We start from the raw sequence: 15,139 nt of genomic DNA, 5'->3' as shown, positions 1-15,139 counted from the left end.
GGGACGTCTTGTCAGCCCAGAGATGCAGGACATCAACCAGATTGTTTGATGGAAAGCGAGTACACCTACGGTAAAGCAAAGCAATCACCAAACATGGCAGATTGCTGAATGTTCCCAGATATTACTCTCCTCAGATCGCCAGGCTGCAGTGTGGCATCTCGGCTCTGCTTCCTTCTCTCCCAGAATAACTGTGACGACACCAATGCGTGCATTAGACCATCTCAGCTCTCTGGCTAACTTCCTGATGTCCCCAACCTTGCTATAACGCACTTAAGGTCAGTTACGACAGCGTGTTGCATAAATAGGATCCTACAGACCTTCACTGTGTCATTAGTCACCAATATAGCAATTACATCTCCATTCTCTCGCCATGTGTGTCTTTAATGACTTATGTAAGGCTTTTAATAAAATAGTAAGTAGATTAAAATATTTCATTAAAGCTCTTGCTTCTACAGTGACATTAAATTCCTAGAAGTGGAGGTCAACTCAGTTTGAGCGGTGGAAATCATGTCCAGCATTCACAGATGTGCCCTTTCATTCCCTGGTAAACACACACATTTAGCTCAGGCCTTGTATGTGAACATTTTTTTGGCTTTTTTTTCTTGTTTCTTACAGTATAGATGTGTGTGTATCTACAAGAATAACTCCATGAGTCATGTTTGACTTTTTATTCCTTTTTCTTAGTGCAACATTTCTTGGATCACTTTGTGTTATTTAATTCATAACTGTGGGGAAACTATGCTTGTCATTAGCTTCAAAGTGTTATCATGAGCAGTGGCAGCTGACATAGTCCTCCTGTTTAGCACAGAAAAAGCTTAAACTCTTCTTATTCTTAAAAGAGATGGTTCCCATCCTTCCCCTTATCCTCAACACTGGCGGAGAGTTACTAAGTACTTTTACTCAAGTACTGCACTTAAGTAGGATTTTGAGGTACTTTACCTGAGTATTTTTGTTGAATGCTACTTTCAGCTTCTACTCTGCTGCATTTCAGAAGGAAATATTGTACTTTTTACTCCACTACATTTGTCGGTCAGTTATAGTTACTTTTCAGGTGTTTAGTTGGGGCCCCTTGTCATAATTTATGTCTGTGGGTTGTTAGCAGTTCAAACATTAAGTGTTTCGACTCTAAACTTTTCAGATGGTTTCATTGAATAACTGTTTGAGACCTAAGTGGTAAAATTATCCAGTATTTCACAGTTCAGCAGAACTTTGTTTTTTCTTCCTTACTTTACCTGAGTTATCATTTCACAACCCCTCAGATGTATCTTGTAACCCTTAGGAAGTAAGTAGGCTGCTAACTGTAGTGGTACTCTAGAGAAGTTTGAACTGCTAACAACCCATAGTTGAAGTAAACTGCAGTAAACATCATGAGCAGTTTAAACATATAATGGACTATATATTAATAGATCAGTCACAGGAGCCAGGGCTTTTACTTTTACACTTTTGCTGATAACACCTCTGTAGTTTTACTTAAACAGTAGAAAATACTATACTAATATTTTTACATTTGTATTTTTATATGGTTGTTTTGGTACTTTTAATTATCTCAAAATACACACAGAAAATCCTGCTCTGGTTTCTTATCAGTATGTATTTCTTAACCTTGTTCTTCCTTCTTCCTTGCTTATATATTTACTATATAGTATATTTACTATTCTTCTCTGTCAGCGGTTACAATAATACATTTTTGCTCCTCTTATTTTTTGTTTCCTGGAGTGTATTCTGTTTCATTTTAAATCATTATAGCCTTTGTTGCACGTTGGCTGTGATAAAAGAGCAGAAGGCTGGTTTGATATGGGGCTGATAGAACCTTTCTAGTCCCTATCTGAAATGTGAACTGTTACAGGATCCCAATCATCCACTGGGGGCGCTAGAGGCTGCATGGCTGCCTGTCTGAATAGCACTAGATTTAATACCTTTAATATCTTATTCCACACTGTCTAGTATTATATTCTGTATCAGCTTGTTCCAGCTCTTCATTGATGCTACATGATGATTACACTGAGTGAAATATTCAAATCCATGTTTTTTCTTCATGTCTGCACTATTTCATAAAATATAAATATTGACATATTTCTTCACTACAATGTAAAATAAAGTTTTTGTGGTTTTGAATAAAAAAAATTGACTGCACAATATTAGTATGGACCCATTGACATAATAACATAATGCTGATGAAGAAATGTAATTTAAGGGAAAGGAATTATTTTAATTTCTACTTTAAATAGAGGATCTGTGGTTAAAAAAAGAAATAGACTTTCTTTCTCCTTGAGAGTTAAATGAGAGGGTCAATACAGTTCTCTTTGTATTAAGAATTAAACTGGAGTCAGGATGTGGTTAGACCACCTTTAAGAAAGGAAAAGGCTAGCCTGGCTCTGTCCAAAGTAAAACAAAACACCATAAAGCTCACTAATTAACATGCTGTATCTCGTTTGTTTTATCCACACTCAAACATAAATGTAAAGTGACAATTTGTGGTTTTAGGGGAAGTTTATGTGCTGGAACTATTTCTTCAGGATAGCTGTTTCCCTTGTTTCCAGCCTGTATGCTAAGCTAGGCTAACTACATCTGGGCTAAAGCTCTGTGTTTAAAGGATAGGTTCACAATTTTTCAAGTCAGTCTTAAAACAACAGCCAGGAGCCCAAATGAACACTGAACACTGAAACAGGTATTGTTCACTGTAATCATTCCTCCTGTTCATACTGGCCATTAGAAGATCCCCTAAAAATGTGCTTACAATGTAAGTGATGGGGGACAAAATAAATAGTAAAAATTATTAAAAAATTTATCTAAAGCTAATATGAGGATTCGGCCATTTGAGTTAGTCAAATAAAGTGGATATCTTCCACAGTTACAATCATTTTAGTAAAAAAAATTCCCTCTTGGTGTCTTGATGGACACAATATTTGGTGAGGCGTTCCAAAGATGAATTCCTGCGCTAACCCATACCTCTCATTGTTCTGCTCCTGCACTGTTTGTCCTTCAGCACATTCTGTACTTATCTACACTGTGACATTAGCCCTCCTCTCCCTGCACTCTCGCTGGTACAACATTGATGCTTTTTTGGGATGCTGATGGTGATAGTAAAAAATTGATGCTCTGACTGGTTCACAATGATTTGCTGAGTGTAAACTTTGTAAATTGTGATCTTGTTAAAATATTTTTGAGTTTGAGTCTTCCCTGATGTCCCTTGGATTAATTTAGTTTAGTTTATTACATTTATTTACATCAGGGACCATGTAGAAAATACATTCATCTCAAACAAAGAGAAAAGATGCTTTGTACCAGATTTAGCTACTAGCTCATTTCTATCTGGTGTTCCCGGGCAGGTAAACAGAAATAATAAAACACGGAGCAAAACCTATCATCTCCTCTACAAATGGACAACCTATCGACATTCACGCAGACACAATGTGCGCACACACACACACACACAGTAACACACTTCATAAGAATAAATACAATGCAGAATGTCAGATAAATGCGGACAAGACTGGTTACTTAAAATACATTTTTGAACTTAATGGGAGAAAATATGGAAATCTGTGCAGGTTTTCAGACTGACAGGTAGCTTATTCCATTTTAAAAAAACAAAAGCCTTGTTTAGAGATGCTACATTCTCACCTTGAAGCAGACCTTGAAGCTCTGCTCATTTGCTCAGAGCCGAGCTTCAGTGGTGGAGCAGCAGCGTTAGAGATCGACACAGGTTTCATCAGGACGAAAGCAAAGGTTTCTCTTCAGCTAATGGAGACAACAATGCATATTAATGAACGGTGTAATCGGGTATCTTCATAATGAATGCAGCAAGGAGTAGAGCACATAGTGTTACTGATTAGCAAGAGGGCAGTGTTATAGCACACTGCAGTGTCCCTGACTTCTCACACACACAAACACACATACAGACAGAGGATGATGCAGGATGTTCTGTGTGTGTGTGTGTGTGAGTTGACAGGACAGAGTATACAAGCGTAGTACTGATAGTGAGGAGCTGGCACGTCAGAGAGAGAGAAAGTACTGGACACTGTGTTTCTGGTTCATCTCAGGGGAAAATGTTGAACTTATAAAAGCAGGTGCAAATAAAACAGAATTAAAACCAAGATGAGAACAAACTGTGTGCTGTGTTTTAGCTGCAGGGTGTAACAAATATCCTACGCACTGTGTGTGTGGGGTTTTTTTGTGTGTTGTTGTACAACCTCTTATTAAAATGCACGGGTGGACTCAAGGATGAAAAGGATAAATTTGATGTAAAACAGGCCAAACTCATTCTACAAACATCTACTGGGAGATGGAACAGCCCATATGTTTTTTATTGCAGCTGTTAAATGTGTGTGTGTGTGTTTTCACACATTCACAATTTTGTTTTTGCTCAAGTGCAAATTTTCAGTCATTTCAGTCACAGGAAGAAAAAAATGATCCACTCCATGCATGTGAATTTATTAAGACGTAGGATTTGGATTATTGTACTGTACCTGGAGTCACCGTGGTGCAAGCAGATCTGATTTTTAATCTCTAGTGATGCCCATATGATGTACAACCATGAGGCTTGGATTTCTCTGAACACAGATTCAAGTTAGTTCTCTTTTGTCATAATTTCTTTATTTGTTTACCATAATTGCTGCTTAGATCCAGATGCCACAGACAGATCTACGCTGCACTGAGGATGTAAATTATGCAGGCTGAAAGTTTGATTAGATTATGTCATTTACTGCAAAACAGCCGCATCAGTTTTACATCAGTGAGACATGTTTCTGGGTTTAAGATCCTGACAATGCTAATATTTATGAGTGAAATTTGAGAGTTGACTTGTAATAGTTTCTAATTGATTGATTCTATGCAGAAGTGCTGAGTGCAGAGCTGGGCAACAGTGTGTCTATAGTGTGTTCATGTGGGGCTTGAATGGACCAAGTTATATGAAAAGCTCAACAGCAGCACGAAGTTAGTATGGAGGAAATGAGAAACGATGCAAAATAAATTTGTTTTTGTTTTTTTATTATTATATCTTAAGATTTTGTTTGCAAAAAGTGACATTGACAATAAATATACATTCACAATAAAAAATAGTTCAAAGAAACATTGAAGTGTACTCAGCCAATATAAAATCTATGACAAGATGTAAACAACATTATTTTTCCCGAACACTGCAGCTCCTGAGCCAAGAGTCTTTTTTTCTCTCCTCTCTGGATCTGTAAAAGGCATGACGTCAACAAAACACATTTTACGCACTGATGCGCGAGTCTCACAAGGTATGAAGCCACGTCACACACTGGGCTCTGATTGACAGAACAAGCAAACATTCTCAAATGTCTCTTGGGGAATGTTTTTTTGGCGATTTGAAGTGGACTCGCGTGTCCAGTCAGTGTCCTTGGAAACAGCGCTGCGCCGGAGCGCGCTGCGGCGGCCACGGCGTGTCCACATCACCGGTGTCAGTTTGAGCGCAGCCGGCCACACAGGTCGCCTCTCAAGCTGACGCACCAGGTTCCTTCTACTTTCAAAGATTAGTCTTGCACTTGCACCTCACAGTCTGCTTAACTGATCACACATCTCTCTTTGTCTTTCCCCTGGCCGCCACCTACAGCTTTCTCCTTAATATACATGAGATCGCTGTGCACACTGGGTCTGCGGGCGCACGGAGTGACCATACCGTATGCCTCTCCAATGTCCTTCAGCTTCTTGTTTTTCAGAGACTTTCTGTGCAGCATGTCGCAGTACTGCACGGAGACTTTCCGGTGAAGGTCGGGGCTCATTTCGTGAGGTAATTTGGCCAAGGTAAACAAAGTCTGAAACATCTTATCCACGTTCTCGTTGCGCTTGGCGGAGATCTCGAAGTACGCGCACTTCTCGTCTCCGTCCACCAGCTTCTCGATCTCCTCTTGCTGCACCTCCCTGTAAAACTCTCTGTCACCCTTGTTCCCGCAGATGACCAGAGGCACGTCGATGTTCTCTTTGATCTTGTTCTTCAGGCACGACTTGGTCTCGTATATCTGGCGCTTGAGTCGCTGCACCTCCTGGAAGGAGTCTCGGTTATCCAGGCTGAAGACGAGGATGAACACGTCACCTGGAAGGAGAAAAGGATGCTTTGGTTAACTTGGTCTGCTTTTGAGTCATGCAAAGTGTTAAAGATGCACTTTGAATTATTTCTAACCCTGCAGTAGGTTATAACAGGCACTCGTGCAACCTGCAGCCATGAACTAAAGGCGCATGGTGCGCACAATGAGCTGTATTTCAAATGCACTTTTGCACGATCACCTTTGCTTTTTGATTCTTTATAACTACATTATATCCTGCACAAACGGAATGATACAGATGTGGATAAGTACCTGTCAGTATGGATAGTCTCCTCATGGCGGGGAAAGGGTGGTTCCCTGATGTATCCAGTATGTCTAGCTGGTACACGTCTCCCTTGATGCTGTACAGTTTCCTGTGAAAGTCCTCGATCGTTGGCGTGTACTGCTCGTCGAACCTCCCGTTCAGGAACCGGGACACGATGGCTGTTTTCCCAACTTTGGTGGATCCCAAAATCACCATCCTGTAGCAGTTCTTTGCCGGGATGTCAAAATCGCTCTCGGAGGGCGTCATTTTCTTAATCATGGTTAAACCCCGGCGCGCTGACTGCTTCTCTCTGAATACGTGCGGGTGCGTAAAAGACGCCTGAGCAGTCTTTATACAGCGGGGATTGTCTTGATGCTCTGCTGTGCGTTTCTGACTGGATTCGGGACTGGAGTCGTGTATTTAAGCGCACGGCAGACCCCTCCTCTCGTCCACGTCACAGCTCAGTCAATAGGTACTCGCTGCTCCATTGAGCGCAGGGAAAAGCGGACCAAACTCCCACTGGTGCGTCAATCTGTCATTTCTGCTGAAGAAACTGAACTGAAACTCTTCGGAAGCGATAATGAGCAGATCATTAAATGCATTAGAATATACAATATTAAGGGGATGAGATATGACAACTGACACTGCATGTAACAGTAGAACAACAACTTCTAAGAAGTGTTGCTAAGTTAATAATTGACGCTTCTTCCGGCACTTAACCCGGTTCGGTACACTGTGTGTGAAATCAGGGTGAACCTTTGACTTTTCCACAAAATATAAACCATACACAGCGGATATGAGTTCCACTAGACTGAGCAAATACGTAGCTAGACAGTTACTGCTAAACTGGATTTATACTCAGAAATCCTGAATCTTTAAGAAGCCTTTTAATAAAGTGTGGTTATTGTTTTAATTTGCAGTCAGCAGCACTGAGCACTGTTTTTAGTGTACTCTAAAAGATTTGGCTACAATTCCACCACTGCTCTATACAAAGTCATATTGATTTATGTATTCATTCATCTCCTCAGTGACTGCTGCAGCCGCTTCTTCATGTCAGCAGGCAGAGGAAGGAGGCTGCAGCAGCTTTGTCTGAGGTGAGTAATGCTGCAGTTACCACAGTGACCAAAAGGGGGCACTCAGGGTACAAAGTTCTACAGATCAATGAAATGACATATCTGGTGAAAAAGCTTCAATGTGGAGAGGCTTTGTGTGTGTGTGTCAGCATATAATAATAATAATAATAATAATAATAATAATAATGGTAATCATAAGTTTATTTATATAGCACCTTCTTAGAGCAGACGTCACAAAGTGCCTCACAATAAAAACAAACAAAAGAAAAATAAGAGATAGAAATAAGAGACAGAGCAACAGACATTAAATGCAGGTATCCAGCTAAAAATACAAGGCAAAAACAGAACTACACAAAACAAATTTAACTAAAGCAAATCTAAACAAATTGGTCCTGAGCTGCTTTTTAAAAGGTTTCCACAGTATCCATAGATTTTAAGTCCAATGGGAGAGAGTTCCAAAGTTTAGGAGCTACAACCTCAAAAGCACAGTCTCCTTTTGTGTTGAGCCTGGAGCGAAGGACAAGAATCAAACCCTGATTTGAGGACCTCAGATTCCTGCTGGTGTTATACAGCTGCAGTAGCTCTTTAATGTAGGCAGGTGCTTGATCATGCAGAGCTCTGAATGTGATTACAAGGATCTTGAACTGGATTCTGAATTTGATAGGAAGCCAGTGTAAAGACATCAAAGATTGGTGTTACATGAAACCTTTTGGGGGACTTAATCAGGAGCTTGGCAGCAGCATTTTGGACCATATAAGCAGCCTCCATCTGTCTTCAAGTGGAGGGTTGTTTTTTTTTTTTAATCACAGCTGCCAAATGCAAGAAGACAGGAAGCTGTGTATTGCCATGGTCATTCATCCATAATGAACAACAGTTATTAGAGAAGAAAAAGATGTGTGTGGCAGTGCGAACAAAGCTTTAAAATAACTGACTAGACTTTTATACAAATTGAAAGGAGTGTGTGTAAAGAGAAGGGGAGGAGGCAGTTACTGGCTCAGACTGAAGGCAAAGGAACAGTTGACTCTCCGGAGCTACTTATTATGATTCAGTCAGTTGTGAAGAATGACATACTTACTTAGTGGCACAGACCAATGAAAATATGAGAATTCTGATGCAGTTTTATTAAAGCAACAGTGTAACCTGAATTTATGCTTGGACATACATTAAAATTCTACTCTGATATGAACAGCAGCTACAGTAGGTAAAGTAAGGGCTGAAATAAGTTCAGCACCATCACACTCACTCATCTAGTGGAGAGAAACTACCGTCACAATCTTGAAACTTTTGATTAAAAGGTTGAAAATTCCTTGTTCAGTCAGAGACATTTACATCAAGGCACTGGTCATTTAAAGCAGTTAGACTGTGATCTCAAAGAATCTGAGCTGTGAGAAGTAATCCCCCCTCATAAACATACATGAACATTAGATCTTATTTAAATCAACATTTCAGAAAATATAGCACAGGAGGGAGAGGATGGGTGGTGGAGGGAGCTGTGTATCAGCAGCATAATAGTAAGAAGTGTTGGGTTATAATGGCTGCACTGCAAACATGCATGGATATGTCTGGATGCTGCTAGTCAGATAGTTAGCCAGACGAGCCACTGATGACGAAGCATGAATGTAGCAGCTGATACCGATCGGCTACTGCAAAGTCTGACATTGTGGGTAAAACCAACCCAGACAAAATCCGGACAACTGCTGACATGCCTCACAGTTTGAAAACCTCTAATCCTCACCCTTGAACTGATATTTTATGCGCCATTTGTCATCCCTTTGATATATTGATACAATGTCCAACAAGTGAGTTGTAGTTTCATTCTGAAAAGAGGTATTTATCTGAGACACAGTGGGGAATGTAACTAAGTACATTTACTCAAGTACTGTACTTAAGTAACATTTTACATACTTGTACTTGAGTATTTCAATTACATGCTACTTTCTACTTTTACTCCACTACATTTCATCAACAGTCACAGTTACTTGTTACTTTTCAGATTAAAATTTTAAACTACCCAGTTAAAATTACCTCCACCTCAACAAACTGCAACATAAAAGTACTGCTTTCATGTTGATGCATCATTAATAATGATCCAATAATATAATAATATAACACTGACAGGGGCAATTCTGCATATTTATTTTTACTTTTGATACTTTAAGTACATTTTTTTGCCTGGATGTTTTAATGTGGAGAATTTCATTTGTGTCATTTTTTAATACATTTTAATTAATTTCTAATAAAGTGATTTAACTTTTTTGTGGAAAAAAACATTTCAGACACTAATAATTGTTCAAAGCAGAGTATTTTTATGTCTTAAAACATATCTGGAGGAGATCTTTAAGTAAAAACTTTTAATGCAGGACTTGTAATGGAGTATTTTTTATAGGTAGTATTAACACTTTTACTTATGTAAATGATCTGAACACATGTTCTAAGATCCAGCCTAGATCCCACAACATTACAGAACAAGCTACAAACACATTGTAATCATTAACCTGGAATTACAAACACAGATTTTATGTGTTTCATGCCCTTCAACATGTGTACAAATTAATTTCTGCAAAGATTCTGGAGCTTTAAACTGCAGAAAGACAGTTTAGCTACGCACAGTCCAACAAACAAACATGCAACTTGTGAGTCAGTCTGTGAGTATGTTGTGACTAACTGGGCGGTATGATCTTAAACAACCAGATAAATGCTCTTCACTCCTGTTCTCACCAAAGAAAAACCCCAATGTAAGTGTGACTGGCCCCTGAGCCTTTAGACTCTGGGATAATAAGTAAGCGTATTGTCCGATTCAGTAGAGGATCAGGTTAACAAACTACATAGTGTGCGTCACAGAGTCAGTGGACGACGACACTCAGCCTGCTCAAAGCCTCTGTTAACTTTCCTTTTTTTTGTTGTTTCCTGGGGCGTCCTACGCAGATAAACAAGATCTTTGCTACTTGTTGAAGAAAAATAGGCACACTGACCTTATGTATTCCATGACCTTGCCACCTGTGTGAATGTGTTTTTGAATTTTTTTCATGAGTCATGACCCTCTGTCTTTTAAATATGTGTGTCTCGGGGCAGCTGCAGAGCAAGAAGAATAATGTGTTCTTGAGTGTGAGAATATGTACTTTCACCAATGTGTTACCCAGCGTAAGCTCCAACAGAGAGACAGACAAAAAGAGAAACAGAATGAGCAGTGCATAAAAACATGATAACACAAAATGCTTATTACAGATATGAAATAGATGCAGTGAAGAGGCGTCAACGTTGGGGGAGGTAGAAAAGAAAAATCACTGATGTCTAGACTGCAAAACCATTCGAACAGTTCTCTGATGCTGCATCCAGCTCTCCCTCTGTCGTTCCATCACAGCCACACTAGAAGCAAAAACATATATAAGTAAAGCCACAAGTGTGTTTTTTTTTTTCACTGTGTGAGCAGAGGCAGGACAGTAACGAGGAAGAGGTGGCGTGTGAAAACAATGGTCATGTTTGGCTGGCTGATAGATAACAACACTGCAAGGAAGGACTGATGTACTGTAGTACAGCAGTGGAACAGGAAACAGAGAGTGGAAAAACAAATGCTGCCGTCAGTGAGCAAATACGACTTCTACCAGGCAACCCATAAAAGACAAAGTGAGAGAAATACAGATCAGGGATTTCATCTGTGAAGCTGGTACAAAAACTGTCATGAAATGTTGTAAATATGCCTCATAATCAAATGCAAACTGTTGATTTAAATGTACTGAAGGTGAAGATTTTTCCACCTCCGCAGGTGTTCACAGTTACAGCTGGACACACAACAATAAAGTGCAGGTTTAATATGTCTAATGTGTACAGTTATAATCAGTTTTAACAGTCATACGCTTTGGTACCAGGGTGCAAATGCATCATACAAAAAGCAGTTTTTAAGCTTCAAAGAACTCATTTCTGTCATTGGTACTATTATATTTCCAGTCTGTGTGTGTGTGTGGATATATTGTGACAGATGGTGGGGAGTATTTTCAGATTTTCTGCTGTGTCAACCTTTTCAAATGTTTTTGTTACGTGACAGTTGGTGCTTACCTAGCATTTTTCGAATGTGAAATATGTTACTTTTGATTATCATGTACCAAGAAGTAAATAGAAATAATATTACTTTTTAGTGTTGCTTGTGTTTTTTGTGGGCGTGTGTGTGTTTTAATTCCCTAGGCCTTGAGCCCTATAAGGGAAAAAAAGTCTCTAATAGTCTAAAAACATTCCAAAAGTTTTAATGTTTCTTGTGTTTGCCTCACAGCATCAAAATCTTTTTTGACCAGATAAGGACTTAATTGTGGTTCATAACCATCCTTATAAGTGAATTTTCTATGAGCTGAGTGAAAATACTGTCTGGTTTATGAGATGGTGTGTGAGTTTACATAGTCCTAAAATCTTGTAACCTCACACACCATGGCTACATATGCCACAAAGAAACATCTTTTTTTTTTTTTAAAGTTTGTGTCTTACAGTTTCAAACAAGCTTATTGCTTTAACTTAGTAGTTTATTGAAGTGTACTTTTCTGTAACACTTTTTGTGAGCATACAGCTGCCTGCATCTCTCTCTGTGTGTGTCTAGGCTAGGCTAGAAAGGCCTGTAAGAATAATCTGTCAGTGGGGCCCATCATTCCTCACTGACATCACTGACTAAGGCACAGAAGTGCTTTGTGCTCAATGCTAACATGTTGATGTTCACCATCTTAGTTGAGTGTGTAAGTGTGCTAACCTTTGCGAAGTTGCAAAGCACTAAACACAAAGAGCAGCTAAGGCTGATGGGAGTGTAATCGTTGTTTTTTAAATATTTGGTTGTAAACCAACTATTAGACAAATAGTAATTTTGACCTGACCATAGAGCTAGATTATAAGTCAGGCGATCACCAAAGTGATAACAATACATCCTGAGGGGAACATGAATGTCTGAATCAAATGTCATGACAATCCATCAAATAGTTGTTGAGACAATAGTTAAAAACAAAAATGTCAACCTGCTGGTGGCAGTAAAGGTAAAGTCAGGGGATCACTACAGTCAGTAGTATTCATCCTCTGGGGAACATGAATGTCTGTACAAATTTTCATGGCAATCTGTCCAACAGTTCTTGAGATATTTCAGTCTGGATCAAAGTGGTGGACCAATAAATCATGGCTCAAGTACTGGCTTCAGGTCACTGATGCAGATATCTGAGATAGCAGGATGGGGTCAAATTTGATATTGACTGTTTGCTTGTATGTGAAGTGCTGCAAATACATTTTATCTACATGCAAATAGCTAAATGTTACCTCAGTGGTAATTAGCCCACTATTTGACAGCCACTTATAGAGATAAAAACACAGTTTAGAGAGAAATTTAAGTGCAGGCATATTACTGATTACCTGATTATTTTTTGCACATATAAATTGCTGAAAACAAAGGGAAACTTAATTAATGTAAACAAAATAAGTAAAGCATGATTTCAGCTAGCACTCCGTATATCGTTTTTTCCTCAGGCTCACACAAGGACAGATGGAACAAAACCAAGCAATCCAGCATTCCTGAATGGTTTTGTTGTAAAGACAGATTTTCATAAGATAGACTTCTCAACATGAGAGTAGGGAAAGAGCAATACAATATGGTCAAGGCAGTTATTTCACTGTGACTGACCTACTTTTGAGTATGAAATAAAATGTGACAATGCAGTTCGTGCCTTACTCTCAAAGCATGTATTATACAACAAATTCCTTTCATATAGCTGAAAGTTTTGAAGGATATGGTGGCTGACACCAAAAACATTCTTCTTCTTACTACAAGGCAGATCAATCGAAGGGTCTCGCTGATCCTAAGCAAAAATTATCTTGTCGTGTTTAAAGTGGCTATAATCAGTATTTTATATTATAGCAATGTAGCAAAAGACAATGTGTAATGTCAGAGGCATCACTCACTTCAATGAACCTACAGAGAATATCAGTGACTCTGCAGCTCTCTTCATCTTTACAGAGCTTTTATAGCGAGTTTCAGCTCATTGTTAAGCTGTCCGCCTGCAACCTTACTGTTTTGGTTCACTCTCACCGGTCTCACAGTGTCGTTTTCAGATGCAGCAGGCAGCTATTTTCAGAGAAGAAGCTCTAAAAACCCACTATACACTACTTGCTCAGCACTAAATGGCAAACAGACACAGTTAGCTGTAGACTAGCTGGTGAACATAGAGCATTGAGCAGCTAAAGAGCCAGATATTTCTTTTTTTTCAGCAGTTGGTGGAGACCAAAAACAGAGCTAAAGCAGAGTGAATATTAGACTTACATTCATCAGAACCAGACCAGACAAACAGACCGGAAGAGCTTGTGTTTACATGTAGCACTGTAGCATGAGGGAGTACAAAGATGACGAGGGGAGGATGAGTGGAGGACATTTCTCTTCGTTTGATAACGTTAAAAGTAAAGTTAGACTTGTTGTCTGCTTCCAGACTCATTTTAAAAAAGACAAGAGAAAAAGAGAGAGATAGTGCATAAGCAAGCAGAGAGAAAGAGAGAAAGCAGCGGTGGTCGAGTGAGCTAGAGAGTGACTGAAGAGAGGGAGCTGCAGTAGCGAGAACAAAGCATGTTATTTTCTGATTGTTTCACAATGGTTATGTTCTAGAGCACAAATAAACACGTCCACACCTCTGCACACCCCCCACACAACACTGCCTCACGTTACCTAGTTGTATGAATGGTACTAAAGCAAAGTTTACTTTGTTTCACCATTGTCATATTACAATTATTAATGTTACATAGCCACAAATAGATACATTATCTCATTGCTATGCATCCTTCAAACAGCTGTGTTTAGTAAGTCACTTTTTATTTTGAACATGTAAAAATAAAAAACAGATAAAAACAAAACAAGAATTATAATAAAATGAAATAAACAATAAATCCTTACAACAAACTCAACAAACAAATTGTCATGATTTTATAATAAAAAGAAAAATAGTATTAAAAATAAGTTGCGTTTTTCTTTCACTCACTTCCAAAACAAATGCCAGATCAAGATCTTTGGGTAGATCATGGGAAATGCATCTTCATTCCGGAAAACACTATGGCTTTTGTCCACAGGGGCTGCCATAATCAACACAAAATGAAAGCTCCTTGTAGTAATTTTAACAGGGAATTAAGTGCAACTTTTTGGCTGGGTCTTGTTGTCACTGTGAGTTTGCCAGGAAACAAGCAGAAACACTGTCCAGAAATTGGTGTCAAGAAATACTATACATAACTCCCTCTAAATCCACAAGTTGACATTATGATTAGTGATGCTAAGTTACTCATCTCCTGGGTCTAACTCCATAGCTAACACAAAAACATAACAGTGGTACCGATCTTCTCATCTATCTGGCAAAACAGCAAATAAGTGCATTTTCCAAAATGTTGAACTTTATGACCAGCCTGGACTCCTTTGGATTTGGCACATACTTCACAAAGTATGAGCCTAACATGACCACATTTTGTACTTATGACAAATCTTCACCTAAGCTGAAAAGGTATGTAGGTAGAAGGTATATATATATTATGTTGGGTGATACAAGGGCATGCAGGTTTTGCGTGGAGAGAGTAGTGACATAAGAATCTCAGTTGCTCATATAAACACAGTAGACCGCAGTGATATCACAGCACTGTTCTTCGAGCTGTTTGTCTCTGAAATCAATCAGGCAGCTGAAGTGTGTTTCAGGCTGTCTGTGTTGCTCTCGTTTCTGACGCAAATCACTGCTTGCTGCAGGAGAAAGAAGAAAAGAGTGTCAAAGACC

At 39.1% G+C, this 15,139-nt stretch overlaps 1 protein-coding gene and 1 long non-coding RNA gene across 4 annotated transcripts in view; one reads left to right on the top strand and one right to left on the bottom strand.

Annotated features, from left to right (window-relative positions):
• The window catches only part of LOC121886540, a 58,939-nt gene that overhangs the window by 11,915 nt on the left and 31,885 nt on the right, over positions 1–15,139 (top strand). The gene's annotated exons all lie outside the window — the stretch shown is intronic.
• rasd1 (RAS, dexamethasone-induced 1) lies at positions 4,980–7,209 on the bottom strand. The gene is made up of 2 exons (XM_042396596.1): positions 6,318–7,209; positions 4,980–6,055 (listed from the first exon to the last, which is right to left on the bottom strand). The coding sequence occupies exons 1-2, from the start codon at positions 6,586–6,588 to the stop codon at positions 5,526–5,528; spliced, it is 801 nt and encodes a 266-aa protein (XP_042252530.1). The 5' UTR covers positions 6,589–7,209; the 3' UTR covers positions 4,980–5,525.

The sequence above is a fragment of the Thunnus maccoyii genome, chromosome 20, assembly GCF_910596095.1.
Source record: "Thunnus maccoyii chromosome 20, fThuMac1.1, whole genome shotgun sequence".
NCBI classification, from domain to species: Eukaryota; Metazoa; Chordata; class Actinopteri; order Scombriformes; family Scombridae; genus Thunnus; species Thunnus maccoyii.
Note: the sequence above shows the minus strand (reverse complement) of the source record. Positions and strands in the feature narration are given on the sequence as shown.